General features: G+C 31.8%; 2 protein-coding genes across 2 annotated transcripts in view; one reads left to right on the plus strand and one right to left on the minus strand.

Moving 5' to 3' along the window:
- The window catches only part of LOC118187370 (3-hydroxyacyl-CoA dehydrogenase type-2-like), a 137,616-nt gene that overhangs the window by 85,378 nt on the left and 34,763 nt on the right, over positions 1–17,475 (minus strand). The window lies entirely within an intron of this gene.
- LOC118183746 (3-hydroxyacyl-CoA dehydrogenase type-2-like) overlaps positions 1–17,475 on the plus strand; it is a 64,603-nt gene that overhangs the window by 37,603 nt on the left and 9,525 nt on the right. Inside the window, exon 3 of the mRNA XM_085822192.1 lies at positions 8–172. Coding sequence (XP_085678318.1) covers positions 8–172 — 165 coding nt within the window. The remainder of the gene's footprint in view (positions 1–7; positions 173–17,475) is intronic.

The following is a 17,475-nucleotide window of genomic DNA, read 5'->3' on the forward strand; positions in this document are numbered from 1 at the left end:
ATTGCAGGTTACATTGGAAGCTGATGTCAAGAATGCTCTGAATGTAATTACTGACAAATTTCAGAAACTTGATTTGGTGGTTAATTGTGCTGGCACTAATGTGTTGTGTAAGACGTATGACTTTTCAAATAAGGTGCCTCACAGCTTAGAAAAATTTACTAATATGATCCAAGTAAGTAACACATTTCTGTTTGAAAAGCATTCTTGAAGGAATTAAAATACTAATTCTACAGATAATACAGAAAATTATATCAATTTGTTATTCTTTATTCTGGAAGGTCTAATATGTAAGAGTTAATATTTTTCATAAAGATGCTGTTTGTATAAATTGTATAAATTGTGAAAACCTTAAAAAGTAATCGGTATTTCTGAGAATATAAATAAGCATTAGTATTTAAATCTCCTTTAAGACAATCGTTAAGATCGAAATCATGCATCAGTGAGTAGTTATCTTTTAGAGGATGCATTGCATATAAAATTCAGTAAGACTTTTGTGTTGTATTTAATGCTATATACAGTGTGTGAAATGAAAGAAGCAACTTCCAGTTTGTGTTGCAGGAAAGCTATCCTTTCTTGCAACTATATCCTCATAATTGTATGATATGATATTCGTTTTAAAAAATCCTAAACCTTTTTTCTTACACACACTCCATAATTTTTCTCACTATACTGAAGATTTATCTATATATTTCTCATATCTGTAAATATCAGAACAGGACCTGCCTTACTTGATGATATGATTTATGGGAATCAAAACAAAGATTTTCTGCTTGCTAGATGGAGGAGCTAACCAGTAAGCATGTCTTAACCCTTTAACGGTTTGATCCAGATTTTCTTGTTCTTTTATGCAAGCTCCTGAACCCGTAATATTATCATTTAAAATATCTCCTTGAAAACAAACTGTCCCATGTTTTTGTTAGACTTAAAAGAAAAGTCAAGAATAGATAGCCCGGATTTTTGTGTTATTTTCACCCCCAAGTGTCTAAGGGGACAAGCGTACCCTCCAACCCTGATGACAATAGTTAATGAATGACCCTCAATAGCTCGGGAAGTTTTACGATCAAGAACTCTTCTTAATGTTTTACGATGATGGCGACCTTACACTGGTTGTAAAGTAATAATAAATCTGTTACCAGTTAGAAAGTTAATGGAAGAGGAAATAAGAATTTCTGTTTTAGACGTTTTTTAAGAAATAAAAAAATTACAAAAAAGAGATTTTTATGGAATAAGCTTTTATTTATAACTCAAATGATTAATAAATTTAAAAAGGAAAAGTAATTTAGCTATTGTTCTGCTATCAGAAGGGATTCACGAATGTATGTATGCATGTCATGTGCATGTGTCTGTCTTATACGTTTGTATGTATATATATATGCGCATACCTCCGTATATACATGCATACATACATTTTTTTATCCGATCCTGATAACAGAAGAGTACCGTAATTTATTATATAGATTAATAGGAATAAGATATTAAATAATATTCTTTACAAAATTCACTTACAAATTTATTTCATGAATAATAATTAAAAAAATGTGGCACCCTTTATATATTTTTGACATTGCACATGAATATTGTAAAGAAGCTTAATTAATCTCTTGTTCCCATTAAAATATGCCATAAATTATTTTTTGCCTTTAGCTTATTAAGAATTTTATAAGTTTTGAATAAAAGCTTATGCTATAAAACTTTTTTAAAATTTTTATCTTTTTAATCTTAATAACCCATTTTCAATGAAAATCTTCAATTGAAAAATCATTTTTCAAAAATGAATAATAATTTTTTTACTTCCAATAAAGTAAATAAATAACAATGAATAATTTTTTTTTTTTTTTTTTACTTCCAATAAAGGCCTCAAATAATCGAAAAAGTTTCTGACTTTTCATCCAGAAATCAGAAGTTACGTTAAAAATATCATACAAATTTTAATTAAAAGAATATTTTACGTCAGTGCAAATATTAAAGTTTTGACTTTTGTAGTTTGTCTTGCAAATGAAAATATGTGCAAAAATCGTGTGAACGTTAAATTAAAAAAAATTTTAATGGAATTTTATAGAACTTGTTTTACATTGTATTATCATCCACAATCAATATGCTTACAAAATTTGAACTCAATAGCTTATCAGGAAGTAGTATAAAAATCTTTGACGACCTTCTGTTCATAGCCACAAATACCATGAGTAAACTAAATATGTACTACTCCTTTGCAGAAATATTATGCTGTTTGAAAGAGGTCATCAGAAGAAATTTTGCATATTTTTAATTATTTATATAACTACTTATACTCGCTTATGACATTTGCTGTCATTTTGCAACAATTATTTTATTTAAAACATTTTTTTGCCTCTTCCATATTTAATGATCTTATCACCGTTCTGATGAATATCGAAGGCTCTGAAAAACCAAACTTTAAATAGGTTCTCATAAATTTAATTTGATAAGTACTATAAAAATACAACTGTTCTTATATGAGTAGAATTTATTGCTCGATGGAAAGGTTTTGCTAGATTGCTTTAGTAATTGGTAGAGTTTTATACCAATTTTAGGTTTTTTTTTTTAAATTATTATTATTTTCAGTTGTTGTTGCCCTACCAGCAACCTCTCGAGAGGACCTTCGACTCGCTGCATATTTAGAGTCCCCCCATGCTGCACAGACACTATATATTTACAAACATTCATCCTTCTCCGGGATTCGAGGCAGACCCTTCGATACGGCAGTCAGCGACGCTAACCACTATACAAGCTTGGCTGCAATTTTCTGTTGTTCATGTGTCCATTAAAAATCTTTGCTGCTTAAAATGTTAATTGCTTAAAAATATTTGCAGTCTAAAGAAAATTTGATATTTACATGTTTTTACCTTAATATTTCTTTACAAAGATAGAATGATAGCTGTCAATACAGACGGATTTAATGTATTTGGATTACGGCGAAGCACGCAATTGTTTATCTGCCCAAGAGGAAGGAAACTTTCTAAGAGAATCTGACTTATATTCTCGTTTCGCTTTTAAAAAAAGCCGAGAAAACTTCCATGCAACTTTAGTAAGGTTACTGAATCAAATACAGTGCAAAGTCCGTGATCCAGACTCGTCGGGACTTCAGCGATTCCAGATTAGGGGTTTCTCCGGATTATAGATCATCAATTTAAATCTGGTAAGATGGCATGCAGAAATTATACAATTAAAAATATGAAACCATAATTTATTAAATAAAGAGTAATTATGATCTAAAGGGTATCAAATTTTACCAAAAAAAAGCTTAATATTAATTTTTTTACTTTATTAAACATTTCTTTCAACGAGCACATGCGTAAAGTTTGTGGCTTTGAGGTCCGGATAATGGACGTTCGGATTACGGACTTTGTACTGTATACTTTTTCCTTCATAAAGTCTCATTTATATATTCACTGTAACGTTTATTTCTTCTTAAAACCATTTTTTCAAGAAATGGCCTGTATTTGTTTTACGTATTAAAAATTCACAAAAATATTGCGTAACCAGCTTTTTAAATCACCACAAAAAGACCCCGAAAAAAGAAGAAAAAAAGACCTTTGGTCCAAAAATAAGCAACACTATGCCGGAAGTTCTTTTATCACATTTATATGCATATTTATGTTCATTTTATTTCTCATTTGACAAATTATGACATTTTCAAAATTTTTCAAATATGAAAACAATTTTTTCTTCAATAATTTGTACAGATAGACTAAGTCCACTATTATTTAAAAAGTGTTAAATCTGTTATTTCAATTTTAAAATGCTCTAATTGTGGAACGGATAGAAGTGTTGAACACTGGTATAATTTATTTGTCCAGGGTTCATATCTCGTCAAATAGAAACCACATGTTATCCAGAAAACGAAGAATCACAAGCTGAAGATACTTTAAACAATCATTTGAAATTTCTTACATTGTATGTGAGCATTTCTTTTACCATTTTAAGATAATGTTTTTCCAGTTTTTATTTTAAAAAGAGGAATAAAGTTTTGATTCTAATTTTGCTAATTTTAATAAAAACAAATTAAGAAATAACATTATAGTATTTCTTTTCAAGAATGTGAAAAGTTTTTCATTCTTGTGACAGAAAAAAGTCACTTGAGAAACAGAACTGATTATTTTCCTTTAATCTGAAATCTAAAACAAATAAGATTGAAAACAGCGCTTTTCGGAGGAGCTGTATTGAGTATACGAAATTTATTTAAAATAAGCTGTAAGCTTTTAGTACAGCTTTTGTACAAGCAAATAGTAGTTTAGCTGTGCTAACTGTCCCAGTGGATCGGCTGCCTCACTGTCAGTGGAAAAAAAAGTAGTTTAGCTTTCGAATGTAACTAACATGCTGACCAGCATACAGAGCTCACCCTGGATCATCAGATATATTTTGCTTCTTCCAGTGCCAGTTACAAATCGTACAGCTGTTCAATAGCATTTGAACTATATCATTAACGTTGCATATTGCTAAAATGTACTTGTTCTTTAAAGTCCTTGATCTGTTCTAAAAATATTACCGCAGAAGTTTCAGAAATGAAGTACAAATTGAAACTACTTAACATTTCTATGCATATGTTTAGAATGCATATCGTTTAACGCTTCCTGTTTTATTTGGAATAATATTTCAAAAATAAAACTCGTGTTGGTTACGACCCAAGCAAAACTTAACGATATAAAGAGCCTTAGTTTGATAATGCTAGGATCATGCATTCAGCTTTTGCCATTTTAATAAAAACCATTATGATACTTATGCTAATAATTATAAACTGCATTTTTGTATACAGAAGTATGATTTATACACTAATATACCCTTGTTATGCTCTGACAAGTTTTATCAAGATACCAATTTTTAGTTCATATACAGGTCGTAAATTCCCTAACCAGATTCCATTTTTATATAAATAGATGCATAAAGGACAAAATGGAACAGTTTATTTCATTGTTTATCCTTTTTCAAAATTTAATTCCTTTAGATATAATTTTTAATGGTAAACAATAAAGTTATAAGGATATAAAAATATTACTAATAATAATTTATATCCTAATAATTTATATTCTAATTTAATAATATTTATATCCTAATTTATATCACTCAAAACAGAATTGGAAAACTCATTCAAATCATATTTAATCAAAACATTTTATGCAATTTCGGGGTTTGTTTGATTTTTAACGGTAAATTCAATCATTAAAACATTTTTAATGTGTTTCCTCATTCATATAAAATTAGCAAAATAATTAATTAAATAATTTTTAGATGTAATAGTATTCTCGTCTATCTTTTGTTATACAGTCAAAAGTCGTTAATCCGGACTTGCCGGGACTTCGGCGATTCCGGATTATAGATCATTAGTTTAAATCTCGTAAGATGGCATGCAGAAATTCTAAAATTAAAAATATGAAACCTTAATTTATGAAATAAAAAACAATTATGATCTAAAGAGTATCAAAATTTACAAAAAAAAAAAAAAAAAAAAAAAAAAAGCTTAATATTTATTTGTCATTTCTTTCAATGTAAGTTGTTTAAGTTGCTTCATTTTATGTGACAATACTTTCTCTTTAATTCTATAAACAGACATAATTTCTTGTTCAGTTACAAAGTTCTGCTGTTCAAGTTCCGTAATTGCTGTGCCGAGAATACTGACTAACTTGTCAATTGAAATTTTTTCGTTTTCACTAACCTCTCTGTCACCTTCTTCATCTCTTTATCCATTTTTTGCAGCAATTCCACTTTTTGTTTGATGGACATCCAAACATACTTTCGTTTTGTAGATCCTTTGTGAGCTCCAGCATCGGAAATTCTATTTGACATAATCAAAAGTTCAAGTTTACTTTTATAAAATTGCTCTTACAGTCTTCAAAAAATAATAAGCCGGAAATAATTCGAAGATTAAGGAACAACGCAATCATCAACATTAACTGAAATAGATAATTAGATAATTTTAGCTTATACCGTCCGTTATACATTAAACGCGCACGCGAAAACGTATTCTGCGCTTGCGCACACATATATGTGCAGTCATAAAGGTCTTACGCGCACACGTAAACGCATATGCGCAGAAAGTTTTTAGCTTTGAGGTCCGGATTATGGGTGTCTGAATTAACGACTTTTGACTGTATGATTAAAAATAAATAAAAAAGGGGCTGGTATTCAATATTTATTTTTATTTAATTATTTAATTACAAATACAGTCAAAAGTCGTTAATTCGGACACCCATAATTTGGAATGATCTATAATCCGGACCTCAAAGCTAAAAACTTTCTGCGCATGCTCCGCGTTGACACATGCGCATAGGCGTTTACGCGTGCACGTAAGACCTCTTACGACTGCGCATTTGCGTGTGCGCAAGCGCAGAATACGTTTTCACGTGCGCGTTTTATGTATAACGTATGGTGTAAGCTAAAATTATATAATTATCTATTTCAGTTAATGTTGATGATTGCGTTGTTCCTTAATTTTCGAATCGGATCCGGCTTATTATTTTTTGCAGACTGTAAGAGCAATACTAAGAAAGTAAACTTGAACTTTCGATTTTGTCAAATAGAATTTCCGATTCTGGAGCTCCCAAAGGATCGTACAAAACGAAAGTATGTTTCGATGTCCATCAAACAAAAAGTGGAATTGCTGCAAAAAATGGATAAAGACATGAAGAATGTGACAGAGAGGTTAGTGAAAACGAAAAAATTTCGATTGACAAGTTAGTCGGTATTCTCGGCACAGCAATTAACGAGACTTGAACAGCGGAACTTTGTAAGTGAACAAAAAATTATGTCTGTTTATAGAATTAAAGAGAAAGTATTATCACATAAAACGAAACAACTTACATTGAAAGAAATGTTTAATAAAGTAAACAAATAAATATTAAGCTTTTTTTTTGTAAATTTTGATACCCTTTAGATCATAATTGTTCCTTATTTCATAAATTACGGTTTCATATTTTTAATTTTAGAATTTCTGCATGCCATCCTACGCGATTTAAACTGATGATCTATAATCCGGAAAAATCGATAATCCGGAATCGCCGAAGTCCCGGCGAGTCCGGATTAACGACTTTTGACTGTACTTGGCTATTGGTACTTAAGACATAGTCTTTCCATATTATCACTTTTCTATTAGTCCTTGAAATTATGAAATTTGGAAAATCCTATGATAACATAAAACTGCGGGGGGTGCTAATAATGGCAAATTTTAAATGAAAATTGAAATTTATTTAAATTGACAATAATTATTCTTATATTCTATGTCATTTCAGTACTATAATTTCAGTTATTACAATGTAGTCATATAATTTGTAAGTGGGAGTCCCATGATTTTAAATTTATACATATACGAGCAAAAATATTTTGAAAGTTAAAAAAATATCTATTGTACAATTCATTTAACTGAAACAGTAAGAATAAAAAAGGATTTTTGTGTGTGTCTGTGTTATGCATTTAATCTATAAAATGCGGAAAAGTGAGAAAATCCATCCAACACAGAGAAATAATTCTTTCTAGTCTATTTTAAGATTGTATCAAATTCATTTAAACTTCCATTTAAATATGAAATGCGTTCTTTCAAATCAATGAAGGAATACATTTTTGGTTTTAAATTCCACATTGCTAGCAACTGTATAATAGCTAAACTTACCAAAATATTTTTAGAAAATGGCCAAAATTCTAGAAATTGCTTTAAAATCACGAAAAACATTAGGAAGATTATTGCTTGCCAATTCCATGCTGAAAAGATCAAGCATTTACGATGATGAGCAACTTGTGGGACAACAACTGTTAACGAAAAACTTGTGGAAAAAATTCAATGCTAAATATAAATATGTATGCCAAATTTTCCAAAAATTTCTGAGAAATATTGTATTCTCATAGTAAATATATATGGACTTGTAATGTGAAGAAAACTGCGTCGGTAAAATAATGAATTAAAATTTAATTTACCAAAATAAATTGGCCTATTAAAACTAAATAAAATAGGTAAGTAAATAGTAAAAAAATTTGTGTAGCAAAATAAATAATCTTTCGTAATACTGCCCAATAAAACATGTCGAATAATTGAAAATTTACAAGTTTGGAAGCTAAATTTCTAAAAAGATTTTGGAAAATTCGGAAGTCTCATGTTAAAGAAATAAGTCTACAAGCTACAAATACAAAGAAAGAGGAGAGACGAAACTAACGCAACAAGTACTTCTTGCCATTCATTAGCGGGGAGGCAATTTTATGGTTTATCCATCACCCTAAGGGGAAGCAAACATACTGCCCTAGGCTAGGCCATCTTAGAAAGATTTCAGAAAATGAAAGCAATTTTTTTTTTTTTTAATATTATTTCACCTTGCATTATTTCCTTATACAGCAGGTTGTGAACTGCATACAATATAAATATTTCTTTATAGTAGTGCAATGAGTATCAAAACTATCTCATTTGTCAGATTAAGTTCATTGCTTAAGATATACATAGCAGCATGTAATGAAAATTTGGTCTTGTTTCAAGACCGCAGAAAATTAAAGTACTAGTAGCAAGTGTAAAAAAACTGCTATTGGTGGAAAGCTCTTAACATCATATTTTTATTACTGTTTTACTTTTCTTATTACTAGAAATAAATTTCAAAAGCATTCAGTTCCACTAAATAATCTGTATTTCAGAAACTAGAAATTAATAGCCTAATATCCGCCAAAGGCATGAAAGTATCATAAATATAATATAAAGATATCACTCAGGAAAACATAATATTATAATGGAGTGTAAGAACAGAAAAAATTTTTTCTAAATGAAATAAAAATTAAATAATAAAAAAGGGCAAATAATGCACATATAATTAAATTTCGGGAATATTGAAGAATGTATTGAAAAGTATATCAGATCAGATCAAAACTTAGCTGATACTTTTTTTTATTCATCCAATTGATTGTACAGAGGCTGTTCACACATATTTTAGACGATGTATATTGTATTCACAAAACTAAATTACATAAAATTCTTGTGTTTTAAATGTTCTCTTTGACATCCCTTATTCTGAACTATCTTTCGAGACTGCAATTTCCAGGACAATAATGCCTTTTGAAGTGGCAGAAGAGGTATTCTATCCCATTCCTCCCGAACAGCTTTCCAGAGTCCTGTTAGGTTTTGGGGACAACGTTTGGATAATGCAGTTTTTAAAAGTCTGAAAGCACAAAAAATCCTTGATACCAGTTTTTTGTTCCACTTCTTTTAGGAAATTTATAGTGGATTTTGATGTGTGACTGCTAGCTTTGTCCTGATGGAGTCTCACAGATTGATGGCACTGTGGGTAAAGCGATGGTATTTCATTCAGAAAAATTGGTGAAAAAATATGTTCCTGATAGTCTTTGGAGTTAATCGTGACGTTTTTTTTGCACTCTCTTTATTTTTAACTTGCCATTATAAGAAAAACCAGCAACAATCATGAATCCCTTAGAAAAACTTTCTTTCGATTCTTTGAACCATGTACTTAAATTTTTTTTCTCCCCTTTTATGATAATAAATGGCTCTTTTTTTGTAACAATCATTTAAATACACCCATGCTTCATCTATTGTGACAATTGTTTTCCATTTTTCTTTGGATAAGTGTTCCTCATATAGAATTCTGCAGAGTGTCCTGCGTTGAGCGATATTCTTTGGAAGAAGATGATGCACATTCGTTTTTTCACTTTCTTAAGATTTAAATCGACGTTTATCATTTTGTTTACAGTGGACACCGAGTATTTTAATGATTTTGCAAATGTCCTTTGACTATGGGGATTTTCTTTTAACATTAAATAATGTACCTTTGCAATAGTCGAAGATGTTCATTTTTTTCCTTGGATATTTGTTTGGAATTTTTGTCCCACTTGAGGCTCCAATTTGACGTTTTTTTTTTTTTCTTTCTTGTTGATGATATTGCCTATCGACGCTTTAGATATCACAAAACCATGACTCTCACATCGCTTTTGGATAACGGAGTATGCATATTTCTCTTCGGAAATAGCATAAATGTAGCCTTCGAACCACTGCTTTGTTAAATTTGCCATTTTGAATAAAAACAAAACTTTCAAGCCACAGACGATAATTTTGACTTGTAAAAACGTAGTACAATTGCAATTACTTCTTTTGCAGCAAACAATTTTTTATTACCGCTTATCAAAATCGTCTGAAAAATGTGCGAACTGCCTTTGTATTATTTCACAAAAAGAACAAACCTTTGGACAATCCACTGTCCTATACACTGATATGCTTCTTAACTACACTTGGAAAACTACTTGAAAAATTAATACTTACCAGGCTAATATACCATCTTCATAAAAGTAGAATAATGCACAGTAATCAATTTGGCTTCATCAAATATAAATCAATAGACCATGCATTTCAAAAACTTCAAGAAGCTATCCATAATGATAAAACAATCCCACATAGCACAAAAAACATCCTTGGGATATCCTGAGGACTTTTCTCGCGGGATATGCGACATCCTCAGGACATCGCAGAATATCCTCCGAACCTCCTAAACACATCCTCCTGAGTGCTTGATGTCACATCCCAGTATATCCTCAGGACATCCTAACAAAATCCCATCGACAGCATACGGATTGTTATTAGGATCTGAACTCCTACTTACTACATCCGCAGGATATCCCACTAACCTCCTAAACACATCACATTATATCCTAAGAACATCCTATAGAAGTTTATCCTATCTATGTCCCATCGAAAGTGGATAGGATGTTATTAGGATTTAAAGTCCTACTTACTACATCCCGTAACATCCCAGTTTCCTCCTAAACTCATCCTCCCGAGTGCTCAATGTCACATCCCAGTATATCCTTAGGACATCCTATCTAGGTGTCACCGACAGCATATGGTATGTTATTAGGATTTGAAATACTAGTTACAATATCCCTTTAACTTCTTAAATGCATATTCTCAACTGCTTAATGTTACATCTCAGTATATCCCCAGGAATCTTCTTTATATTCCAGTAAAAGTGTGTGAAGATGTTGTGATAACGTGAAACCTACTTATTTTCTACAAATAGTCTCAGGTCCTCCATCTGTGGTTACAATGGAAAAATAAGAAATTTTAAGAATATTTATACAATTTATTTTTCTAATTAGAATTTCAATTTATTTATTAATTTTTAATGCAAAATATTATAAGAGAAAATTTTGCTTTAAAATATTAAAAATCTTTCAATAATTTTTAACCATTCAATTGCCCAAAACTGAATTCTTCAATATATTCATAATTAAATTATTCTACAAATTCAGTTCTGACTTCAGTTAATTTGTGTTCAAAATTCAATAATAAAATTAAGCATTTAATAGCTTTTAAGTAGTGGACCAGATGTGTGTAAATTTTGAAATTCTGAATTTAAGTCGGTTACATTGATTGAATCATTATTGATGGCTACAATATGATTGATCAGTTCATGAGTTTGTCTTGCAATTTGCTGTAATGGAGCAGAAGATTTTCGAATCTTTTATATATATATCTATAATAGTTTCATGATAGAGCACAAAATTTACTACGAAGAGCTTTAATAGAGACTGTACGTATTCATGAATTGCCGTCTGATTCTGTATTTCGCATAAGAGTCTAATCGAAATACAATTTAGTAAAAAATGATCATATAGCTTTGTACAGTAAAAATTGACAGTATTCTGTAGCTTTCCAGTGTTTCAATTCATTTAGAGTCTTTGGTTTTCTTGCAAATTCAGTTGGTACATAAGGCTTTAAAAACTGGTCAATTTTTTAAAAGTTAGTTCAACATTTTTATGTGGCTACCTCTATGCTTTTATGCTACCTCCTCCTATCCAAACAGTAATAATTTTTTGCATTACTCCTAAGCACACAAGATGCATAAAGTCTAACAGAATATTTATTAGTCCTATATTTGGAATATTCTTTAAAATGGGATAATCATTGTGGTAATCGTCATCAGTCAGTTCTTCTTGAGATATAAAAATTGGTATTTTGACATAGTACACCAACGGATCCTGGAAAATGTATCCTGTTGTTAACATACTTTATAAGGTATTTCTCCCACCTTCTTGGCGTGCCTTCGTGGTGTGATGGTCTGCACACTGGGCCTGTATTCCAGAAGTCCACGGTTCGATTCCTGGCGAAGGCGGTTGCTAATTTTTCATCTTGCCTGCTCCCAAAATAAATCCTAGTGTCTCCAAAGTGGCGGCCGAACTAAAAGGGTGGTGGATGATGATTTCTCCCCACCCAGGATTTGGCAATTGGGTACTCTCAAACCCCAGTCGCCCTTTAAAAGGGGAAGTATATAAGGTATTTCTACCACCTTCTTGGCGTGCCTTCATGATGTGATGGTCTGCATACTGGGCCTGTATTCCAGAGGTCTATGGTTCAATTCCCGGCGAAGGCGGTTGCTAATTTTTCATCTTGCCTGCTTCCAAAATAAATCCTAGTGTCTCCAAAGTGGCGCCCGAACTAAAAGGTTTGTGGATGATGATTTCTCCCCACCCAGGATTTGGCAATTGGGTACTCTCAAATCCCAGTTGCCCTTTAAAAGGGGAAGTATATAAGGTATTTCTCCCACCTTCTTGGCGTGCCTTCGTGGTGTGATGGTCTGCACACTGGGCTTGTATTCCAGAGGTCCACGGTTCAATTCCCGGCGAAGGCGGTTGCTAATTTTTCATCTTGCCTGCTTCCAAAATAAATCCTAGTGTCTCCAAATTGGCGCCCGAACTAAAAGGGTGGTGGATGATGATTTCTCCCCACCCAGGATTTGGCAATTGGGTACTCTCAAACCCCAGTTGCCCTTTAAAAGGGGAAGTATATAAGGTATTTCTCCCACCTTCGTGGTGTGATGGTCTGCACACTGGGCTTGTATTCCAGAGGTCCACGGTTCGATTCCCGGCGAAGGTGGTTGTTAATTTTTCATCTTGCCTGCTTCCAAAATAAATCCTAGTGTCTCCAAAGTGGCGCCCGAACTAAAAGGGTGGTGGATGATGATTTCCCCCCACCCAGGATTTGGCAATTGGGTACTCTCAAACCCCAGTTACCCTTTAAAATGGGAAGTATATAAGGTATTTCTCCCACCTTATTGGTGTGCCTTCGTGGTATGGTGGTCTGCACACTGGGCCGCTATTCCAGAGGTCCGCGGTTCGATTCCTGGCGAGGGCTTTATTAATTTTTCATCTTTCCTGCATCCAAAAAATGCCTAATGTTTCTACAACTTAACAACAATATTGCACTTTGAACAACTTCAATATCCAGTATGACTTTTAGTACACAAAATATATGATTTTGTTGTCACATCACATATGATATATTTCACAGAAAATTTTATTTTATTTTCATTTCCAAAGTTAACATCTTCATTAGATAATTTCATAATTTCGTCCATAAATTCTTTTAAAAATTCATAATCTTTACTACTATAACATGCACCCGTGATAAATTCGTTTCTGTAGAAATTATATTCACCAAAATTGGGCAGAGTAAATTATTATTTGATTTGAATATGGATAACCCCATCAGTATTTATTGCTATTTCTATACATGATAACTGAGGCAAAATTTGAAGGCTACACAATTTTTTAATTTGATTTTTTAAGCCGAAGTATACATAGTCTCCATTAACCATTCTTCCTATAAAGGAATTTCTAGGAGTGCCCACAAGTGTATGTGCATCACTTGGTTAATTGTTAAAGCATTCTGTTTGATTTGGAATTTTAAGCTCCATTCCATTAATTCCAGAAAAGGGTTTTTACGAGTAGAGTAATTTGAAACGTTGTATAAGGTATATTTTATTTCCCTTTTCTGTCCGAATGAAATAGATTCAGTACCTGTCTTACCAACTTCAAAACAAGCAGTATGGGTCGAAATGCAAGGTATATGAGTTTTGTATTCCGAATCACAGTTTGAAATGGAACTTAAAGAACATTTGCTAGCACGAAAATTCGGCAGAGGCATTTTTACATAATTAAATGCTACTTCATCTTCTGATGAATCCGATAATATACATTGATTTATTCTCCTATAAATCCATCTTTTAGATATATGAGATAATGTTTTTTTTTGGTTCTGATCGTTTTTGTAGAATAAAAGGAAAATTTTAAAACTTTCTTTTCACACTCTTTCTATGTAATGCTTGTTTGTGAAGTCAGTTCTTAACTGGAACAGAATTTGAAACGACAGCAATTCTTCAGCAGAATAGCTGAATTCTAGAAATTTAGAAAGTAAGTAGATGTACTTTTTAACTTTGAGCGGTTCTTCAAGGATATCACTATTACGCAGCAATTAACACTATCGGTGGCATTCTGCATCCTTTGTCGTGAAGGGATGTTTCCCTTGTAGGGGGATACAAAGAAGGGAAGGTCTGCCACATTAACAGAAGAAAAATCTTCTTGGGGCATCGGCTATAGAAAAGTGCTTAGAGGTGTTAATTTCTAGCAGAGCATGGTGTCTCAAAAGCAAAGAAATTTTACGAAAATTGATAGTAATGGAAACAAAGATTTAAGATTTTCAACTTCAATTGTTATTTATAGTATAAAATAAAGTAATAAAATTGCTGATTTTAAAAAATGCATTTAATTTAAAAATTAAATCTTTTTAATTAAAAGTTTGAACATCTATTTAATCCGTTATCTAATTTTGAGTTTTCATTTAACTTTGTGTTATTTCCCTTGAAGAAATGTGTTTACTGCATTTTCTGGGTGTTACAATTAAATTAATAAAGTAGTAATTATTGTTAAATTATGAGGAGTCATGTAGCAAAGCCGGCATAACATATAAGATTGGAGAGTGCTGGGTATATTTCTTTCGCACTTTGTTTAGCAAAGACCAAATATTTGTATGGTTAAAAAGCTTTCTGAGGGAGCAAAGTGAGGTTTGTGGAAGGTAAGAACTTAATGTTATTTCTTCCCATTCTTAAACCTCATTTTCCTATTACAGAGAGGTAAAAAATAAGTTACTTCTTACCTCAGTTGCTTTGAAAGACTAATTCTGATTAGAACTTACCAGAAAATGAACCAAGAAACTGCAATGAATTTTTTAGCCCAATAAAATTGTTTGCCTATTTATAAATTCAAATTAAAGCAAGTTAAACGTCATACAGACTAGTTTTTAACTGTGTCTGTAAACTAAAATTTCATGGGTTAAATAAACTTCTTGTTACTTATTACTGCACAACAATAAACATCATTCATTACTAATATAATAATAGTCTAAGAGATCAAAAAGTATTTTTTTTATTTTGCAGTTTCAAAGTACAAAGTCTTTAATCTGGACTCGTCGGGACTATGGCGATTCCGGATTAGGGTTTTTTCCGGATTATAGATCATCAATTTAAATCTGGTAAGATGGCATGCAGAAATTATAAAATTTAAAATATGAAACCGTAATTCATGACATAAAGAGCAATTATGATCTAAGAGGTATCAAAATTTACAAAAAAAAAAAAAAAAAAAAAAAAAATTTATTTGCTTATTTTATTAAACATTTCTTTCCACGCGCACATGCGTAAAGCATTCGTTACGGATAGTCAAAATTAGGAAATTGCAAGCAAAAAACTATTTAATGTGTATTCGTGATATTTATAATGATGAGGAATTTGATTTAAATCATATCAAAGGCGGAGTACATCGAGATGAAATACTGCATTTAGTAAGAAATTATAAGCTGAATAAAATAAAAACATCTGCCTTGAAGATGAGGATAGTGCTGATAGATCAATAGATCAACTTCCAGTTCATTGCGTGCCGTGACGTCCCCCTTCCCCCAACAGAGCAGCGTGAAATTGATAAACAGATTTCGGAATTGTTAGAGAAACAAAGGATATGCCTTTATCCATTTTTTGCAGCAATTCCGCTTTTTGTTTAATTGACATTGAAACATGCTTTCTCTTTGTAGATCCTTTGCAGTTCCAGAATCCGAAACTCTTTTTGACATTTGGCAGCTCCAGAATCCGAAACTCTTTTTGACATAATCGAAATTTCAAGCTTACTTTTTATAAAATTGCTGTAATAGTCTGCAAAAAATAATAAGCCAGATCCAGTTAGAAAATTAAGGAACAACGCAATCTGCAACATTAACTGAAGTAGATAATTAGATAATTTTAGCCTCGCTTATACCGTCTGTTATACATTAAACGTGCATGTGTAGATCATTCCGGATTATGGACGTTCGGATTAAAGACTTTGTACTGTATAGTTATTTCTATGTCAAGAACTAGCTAATGGGACTATTTTTGGATCTAAATGCTTTCAGTGATAAGTTTTGCTCTAAAATCTTGAATTGAATAGAATACTCTTATAACTTGATTAAGTAAGTGCATTGCAGAAATCACTTAAATAGTCATGCAAAATGCCATCTCTCAACTATTCAAAACCATTTCTTCTTCTAATCTCAAAAGCATACAGAACTACTCCTACGAATACATTACAAGTAATAACAGGAATTCCACCTATTTTTCTTTAAGTTATAGAAAGAAGCTACGAAAGTACAAGACTACGTGTCCATAGCAGTCTGAACAATAATCAGTATTTCCCGGATAAATTTGAATAACAGTTTCACAATATTGATTTAAATCTATCTGATTTTCATACAAAATCACTTATTACTACATCTCCATCCTATTGCTTCACTGTACAAATATTTACTGATGGATCCAAAACTGAACTAGGAGTAGGCTCTGCATATTGCGTCTTTTATAATAATAAATTAATCAATAAATGGCACCAATGACTCTGTCATACAAACTCAGTCTTTCAAGCAGAATTACTTGCAATAGAAGAAGCTATCACCTTTGCCAAAGACTTTTCCCTTTCTAGCTTAATAATTAGAGATAGTGCATCCAGTATCTATGCAATAATTGGCCATATTCGATCTCCAATAGATTGCAATGTTCATTATCTTCTCTCTCACTTTACTCACAATCTACTATCCAAATTCAAATGGACAAAAGCACATTCTGGAACTATATGAAACGAAACAGCTGATGAACTAGCCAAATATGCTGCTAATAACCCGTCTTTACCTCAACGTTTGCTACCAAATCCTTTATCTTACTTAAACAATAAGCTAGAAGATGATCTACTTGACCTATGGAAACAGGAATGGACATCGGAAAATGCAGGCAGAAGAACTTTCCTATTCCTGCCGGTACCCTCAAGAAAATTATTATTATCCTGCAATAGAGCTATCACCATCTTTGTCACCTCACATGGTCCTTTTCCAGAATATCTTAACAGATTCTGTCTCCATCACTCAAACCTATGTATCTGCGGACATATTGGTACTCTTGATCACTACCTATTTAACTGTGAAATCACAAAGTATCTTCACCTTAAACCATTTACCACAACATCAACACAACTCTGGTTCAAACAAATACTAAAAAGCAACTTCCTTCGCAGTAAACTTCAAAATATCATAAACTATTTATCCATCAACTGCGAAAATTTAAAAGTTCCATAAATTTGATTCAATTGGGGGGGGGGGGATTCTAGTCTAATTAATAATATTCTTAAACTATG

This window comes from Stegodyphus dumicola, chromosome 8 (assembly GCF_044657685.1).
Source record: "Stegodyphus dumicola isolate Sdum_Otavi_A_Nest chromosome 8, ASM4465768v1".
NCBI classification, from domain to species: Eukaryota; Metazoa; Arthropoda; class Arachnida; order Araneae; family Eresidae; genus Stegodyphus; species Stegodyphus dumicola.